Raw genomic sequence first — 6724 nt, 5'->3', positions numbered from 1 at the left:
AATTTACTAAACTACAACATAGTTATATCAATTAGAGTTGGTTTTAAGTTATAAGATGATTAATGATAATATAACGAGAACCATATGTAAACAGTAGATACTCAATATATAAATAAATAAGAAATTAAGAATATACGGAGTAACTCTTTAAGTTGACACAAAGTTAAACTTACTAAATAATAACGATTATAGTGTGTAAGAACATACGTCATAAATATACTCCAAATACAGCTAAACAAATAGGCGCCCGGTGAAGTTCAGGTCGGGTCAAACTGGTGTCGGGAGGAGTTTAGGTCGGGTCAAATCGGTGTCGGTTAGACAATAGTTTGGGTCAAACCAAATCGGGTCAAATCAGATATTTACCGAGCCAAATCGGTGCATGGTGAAATTTAGGTCGGGTCAAGTCGGTGTCGGGTGGAGTTTGGGTGGAACTAACCGGTGACAGGTGGAGTTCGGGTCGGATCAAACTGGTTAAGGGTGGAGTTCAGATCGGGTGAAACGGGTGTCGGGTAAAGTCAAATCGGTTACAGATCGAGTTTCGGTCCGGAACTTTCCGGGTCAAACCAGTTCGGTTAGAGTTCGAAACAGATGATTTATCGAAGTCGGATTAGCTTCTGACACCTCTTAGTATCGCATCTATCAACGAGAAATTCAATGGAACAATTGATCGAAATACCCTTCCGAAGTACATATAGAGTATAACTAAAATTATGATTTTCATCCATTGATACAATTACTAAGCCATATTCAAAGATCAACTTACAGGAAACTTGCACAAGCATGATTACAATTATTAATTAGACTCGTTCACAAACACATTTAAGATCTCTTACAAGATGGGAGAAATTAAACCAAATGCAAGGTAAAATAGACGGTAGATCTTTATTTGGTCCATAATACTTCCTAATATGCTTCTGTAAAGGTGAAAGGAGAAAGCTCGTGTAGATAATAGAGGAATTCACAAATTGACTGGTATGTCATACGTATACTCAATTGTTCACGATGATCCTCATTGTAAACATCCAGATGTGTGTATGGATCGATTTTACATGGTTGGTCTCACGTTGAGCCTACTTGCTACTTTCATACCCAGAGATTTGTCCGCCTGTAACATTTTTATGAAGCAAAGTTATTGAAAGTCAAAACGCTAAAATAAAAAATAATGACTACGTTGAAAATGAAAGTAATTACTTTGGTTATTAATTACCTGAGACAAGTATGACACCCAAATGCTGCGGATCTCATAAGTGAGTCGTGGATCGGATAGAGCTTGAACAAATCTCCCAATGAATCTCTCTTGCCTACAACAACAGAGTGGAGTGTGTGTTATGCACTACCTTAAGTTTTCAGTGATAACTATGATGGTGGATGTCATATGACTATTTATCAATGGTTTATCTGTCGTAATAACTTTGAACGACCACTTAATTAATTAAGATGACTAGATTGTAACAAACAGAAAGGGACTACACTCACCTTGCTGGGTCCCATGATCTGTATCTCTCTCCTGGCTCCTTGAAGTTGTTCTCCTTTGGAATGATTTGCTAAATTTAATAAGGAAAAAACAAGTGAAAATTTCGTAAGAAAGTTGGTATGTCCCTCTCAAGTCCAAACTAGACTCAATAATTGAGTAACAAATTCGATCAATAAATTGGCAAAGATAAATGATTGAAGAAATTAGTTACCTTTTCACGTCTTCCATGTATGATGGCTGTTGGAATTGGATGTCTCTCAGCTTCCCTAAGAGGATCAAATCTTGATGGGAAGTAATCAATCTAAAACATTCATAATTAAGCACCGGCCATTAGTAGATGATAACTAAGAATGAGTTTTAATAAGTAAAATTGAGGTGAAAAGATTGAATAAGGAACCTCTTCATCCCTGTGTATCATGGTCATAGCACCATCGCGGTGCATATTGGTATGAGGACACTTAGGAGCATTAACAGGAAGTTGCAAATAGTTGACACCCAAACGGTATCTATGTGTATCAGCATATGCAAAAGTACGAGCTTGAAGCATCTTATCATTGGAGAAATAAATCCCAGGAACAATATGTGCAGGATCAAAAGCCAGTTGTTCATTTTCAGTGAAGAAATTATCGACATTCTTGTTCAACACAAGACGTCCTACAGGCTGTAATGGCAAGATATCTTCAGGCCATGTCTTAGTGGTATCAAGTGGATCAAAATCAAACTTGTCTTCATCAGCAGGGTCCATGGTTTGGATGTAGAGTTTCCATTCTGGGAAATTCCCATTTGCAATAGACTCATACAAGTCCTGTGTGGCGTGACTGTGGTTCGCGCCACCTACCTTAATGGCTTCTTCTTCGAGCAAGTTCTTTTCCCCAACTGTTGGACGCCAATGGAACTTGACATATGTTACTTTTCCTGCCTTGTTGATTAGAGTGAAGGTGTGGACTCCAGAACCATTCATGTGTCTGTAATTGATAGGAATTCCCACATCGTCGAAGAAGAAAGTGAAGGTGTTTAGACTCTCTGGGAGGTAAGAGCAGAAATCCATGTACCTCCAGCTTTCTTGGATATGGGATTTTGGGTTAGGCTTAAATGCTCGGATCAGATCGAAGAACTGCATTGCATCACGGGTGAAAAACACTGGGAAGTTGTTCCCCACAATATCAAAGTTACCCTGCAACCATATATCATCACCACAAATTGATTCAGACATTTTTAAACAAAATTTAGTTACCTAGCTTATTGAAATTTTTTCAGCTGTCATACTATCATATCATACAGGATCAAGTACAATAGGGATATGCTGCAGTTCGATCTAGCAAATTAAATTGACAATTAATTAAGGTGTTGTTCTCTTCACTTTATTCTTATTGCTTATTACTTATTACTTATTTTTGTTAGAATCAAATCATAAGAAAAAATCAAATAAACCAGAAAAAATGTAAAAAACACTAACAGAAAACATTCAGACCAGATTAGAAAGAATCAAATTAAACCAGACTAGAAAAACACAAAAAACACTATCAAAAAACATTCAGACCAGACCAGACCAGACCAGAAAAATTAAGACCATAACAAGAAGTAGAAAAATCAGACAAAACCAAAGCTTAAATCAAGTATTAGGTGGTTAAGTCATGTATGAGCTATGAATACGGGCATATAAAATGTAACGTAACAGGGCAGTAATAATATTACCTCTCTAGTGTAGAACTTGATGGCGAAACCACGAGGATCCCTGAGTGTTTCAGGACTACCACGTTCGTGAATAACAGTGGAAAATCGGACAATACAAGGCGTCTGGACGCCAGGGGCGCGCAGGAAATCAGCACAAGTGAGGTTAGTGATATCATGAGTAACTTCAAAAAAACCCTTGGCACTTGCTCCCCTAGCATGTACAACACGTTCAGGTATCCGCTCATGTGTCCAGGTTGCTATCTTTTCAATCAGGTGATAGTCCTCCAGCAGAATTGGACCTGTTTATTTTGTTCAAATAATACCACACTCATGACTCATCCATGTAAATAAATCATTCGTACATTTATTGATCTAGCTAAAACATTTGTTCAAATTAATATACCACTTATCAAAACAAATGTTAAAACATAATCGATTGTCCAATGAGTACAAAATTTTATTGCATTAGGTAATATAGGTGATGTGGTGCTACCATTTCCTACAACTGTTTAAATTGAGTACTACCTTTGTTTCAGATGTTTGCCATTACTATTTCAGCACGTCTCCTGTGAGACCAGTCACACCATCAACTTGATGGTGTGACGAGCGCGAAACCAATAGCGTACCTCCCCTAAAACTATATAAAAAAAAAGTAACAGATCTAAACTATAGAAATAACCTACCTAAACTAAAAAAGTACCTCCCCTAAAATTATATATATAAAAAAAAAACTAATATGTCTAAACTATAGAAGTAACATACCTAAACTAAAAATGTACTTCCCCTAAAACTATTCCGTATAAAAAAAAGTAACATGTCTAAACTATAGAAGTAACATACCTAAACTAAAAATGTACTTCCCCTAAAACTATTCCGTATAAAAAAAAGTAACATGTCTAAACTATAGAAGTAACATACCTAAACTAAAAAAGTACCTCATCTAAAATTATATAAAAAAAAAAGTAACATGTCTAGCTAAACTATAGAAGTAACATACCTAAACTAAAAAAAGTACCTCCTCTAAAATTATTAAAAAAAAAAGTAACATGTCTAAACAATAGAAGTAACATACCTAAAACTACTCCGTATAAAAAAAAGTAACATGTATAAACTACAGAATTAACATACCTAAACTAAAAAAAGTATTTCCTCTAAAATTAAAAAAAAGAAAAAGTAACATGTCTAAACTATAGAAGTAATATACCTAAACTAAGAAGGTATCTCCCTAAAACTACTCCGTATAAAAAAAGTAACACGTATAGTAACATACCTAAACTAAAAAAAAATACCTCCTCTAAAATTATAAATAAAAAGTAACATATCTAAACTATAGAAGTAACATACCTAAATTCGAAAGTGTGAACTGGTCTCACCATCAGTTGATGGTGAGGACAGTCTCATATAAGAATTTGGGTTACTATTTACACAAAGATTAAGAAAAAAAATGGAAAAGTTGGTTGAATATAATACTTCCTCCATTCTTTATTAAATGACATAATTTTTTTGTCACGTTTGCCAATGCAATATTTCAACCATTAATACCTTTTATTATCAATGGTTAAAAATTATAAAAATTTGATATTATAAAACTATAGGATGAGACGATTATAACAAGACCCCACATGATTATATTTTTTGTTAAGTATAAATCAAATTGATGGTCAAAGTATATTATATGCATAGTGCCAAAAGTGATAATCAAGACCCCACATGATTATATTTTTTGTTAAGTATAAATCAAATTGATGGTCAAAGTATATTATATGCATAGTGCCAAAAGTACAATTGTGTCATTTAAAAAAGAATGGAGGAAGTAAAATATAAGAGTAAGAGAAATGAGAAAAAATATGGGTGGGTGTAAGGAAAAAATGAATAAAGCAAGAGGAAGTGAGTGGAAATTGTAAATATTACGGGGTAAAAAATGTAAGTAGTTAATTTTCATGTCTAAAAATAAAATAAAACAAAGTGTAAATAACATTATGAATTTTAGTAAAACGAAAAGTATAAATTTCATTTTGAAACAGATGTAATAATTGTTTATACTCAAAATTTTCTTCCATTGTTTATATATTTACTCATAAGAACTTAAGTTGGTGAAACTAATCTAGTAAAAAACTCAGATCTATGGACATGTTAAACGTTTAGTAACAACGAACAACGTGTTCTTTTACATAAATCACATATTGTACAAGATCAAAATCTTCCAACAGTACCGAACATAACTATAATTAATATTTACATAATCTTATAAAAAAAAACACCATGCACATCCGATCCGCTACACATTCTTGCTGCGCACTTGGAGTAACTGAGTAAGGTATACCAAAGAGTTTTTTATTTTCCTTTTCTAATTTGATGATTTGTATCCGTTTAAAAAAGTTGTTCAACCATTTGGTGCACTTAGTTTTAGGTGTATCCAAATACAAGTTAGAGGCGCTCCCGATCCACAAAGATGATCGATGATTAACACACGCATCGAACGATCTCTAGCTAAATGCCTAAATCTATATGGATTATCAATAGCATGGTTGATGTAATCCTACTTATACACGTATCAACCAATATCAAAACTTCTCCTTCTGCTTAAAATTTAATTTTTTTTATTCTCAAGGCGTTAAATTAAGAAACTAAAAGTACGCTAAATATGTAATAACAACAAAAAAATGAATAAATCAGTTTATTTACCACCAAAAGAAAAAACAATAGTTACCTCTAGGGCCAACAGTTAAGGCAGAAGTATCGTTCCAAATAGGTGTACCATTATTGTTGGTTAAGTACGGGGAGTTATAAGCACTTGACGGGCGGTACTGCATAAAAAACCCGAATCAAAACTCGAAATCCCTATATTCTTTTATCATAATGTCATTTAATAATAATCGGATTATTATATATGAAGTACTCTGGAATAATATTTATTTATGTAAAAAGGAAATTAAAGCAAACCTTAGATGGATCCATGGCAAGATGAAGAAGAGGGAGATAGAGAGAGAGAATTAGATGTTAGAGCAAGAAAAAAGAGATCAATGTGATTTGAAGTGAGGTGACTAGCTACCAAATTTATAGTCACAGTACACCGCACTAACTGATCAAATTACGCATAAATTGTAACGAAATAATGCTTAATAATTCAATTTTGGATAAGCTTTAAATGAACAAATATCTAGACAATTCTTTCCTGAAAATATTGTCTACCATCCTTATCACCATGAAATGCCGTTTTGGCTGTCTCCCAATTGTTGTTCAATTGTGGGGTTTTTTTTTCTGTGTTTATTAACTTGGCGGCCCATGCTCTATTTTTCCCGATACTCCATCTCTATTTTAAATCAATTCGCGGAGGGTGTAGAGCCCTGCACGTAGATCTACGTGCACCTACATCAAAACGCAAAAATATTAAAAGAAAATGCAAAAAAAAACATCGAAAAAGAACATAATAGAGTAAACGAAAAGAATATTAACCAAAATCTGAAAAGAACACTAATGTTAAAAAACTAAAGAAAAATGTACAAAAATGAAAAAAATATATATTCTCTCTCCTGATAAACTATGAAAAGAACAACTGTTTTGCAAAAAGAACAT

The 6724-nt window shown here is 33.6% G+C and overlaps 1 protein-coding gene across 1 annotated transcript; it reads right to left on the bottom strand.

The window, feature by feature from the left end:
* Positions 1-686: 686 nt before the first annotated feature.
* LOC110790286 (catalase) lies at positions 687-6430 on the bottom strand. The gene is made up of 8 exons (XM_021995073.2): positions 6092-6430; positions 5859-5955; positions 3170-3447; positions 1872-2648; positions 1686-1775; positions 1477-1544; positions 1208-1301; positions 687-1105 (listed from the first exon to the last, which is right to left on the bottom strand). Exons 1-8 carry the CDS (start codon positions 6104-6106, stop codon positions 1046-1048), a joined length of 1479 nt encoding a protein of 492 aa, XP_021850765.1. The 5' UTR covers positions 6107-6430; the 3' UTR covers positions 687-1045.
* Between the last annotated feature and the right edge of the window lie 294 nt (positions 6431-6724).

The sequence above is a fragment of the Spinacia oleracea genome, chromosome 5, assembly GCF_020520425.1.
Source record: "Spinacia oleracea cultivar Varoflay chromosome 5, BTI_SOV_V1, whole genome shotgun sequence".
In the NCBI taxonomy this organism is placed as follows: Eukaryota; Viridiplantae; Streptophyta; class Magnoliopsida; order Caryophyllales; family Amaranthaceae; genus Spinacia; species Spinacia oleracea.
Note: the sequence above shows the minus strand (reverse complement) of the source record. Positions and strands in the feature narration are given on the sequence as shown.

Excerpts from the sequence above, each read along its gene's own strand:
- LOC110790286 (XM_021995073.2), bottom strand. Across the intron at positions 2,649-3,169 it reads TCAAGTTCTACACTAGAGAG|GGTAACTTTGATATTGTGGG; the intron begins GTAATATTATTA and ends ATATGGTTGCAG. Across the intron at positions 1,106-1,207 it reads GGGTGTCATACTTGTCTCAG|GCGGACAAATCTCTGGGTAT; the intron begins GTAATTAATAAC and ends AAAATGTTACAG.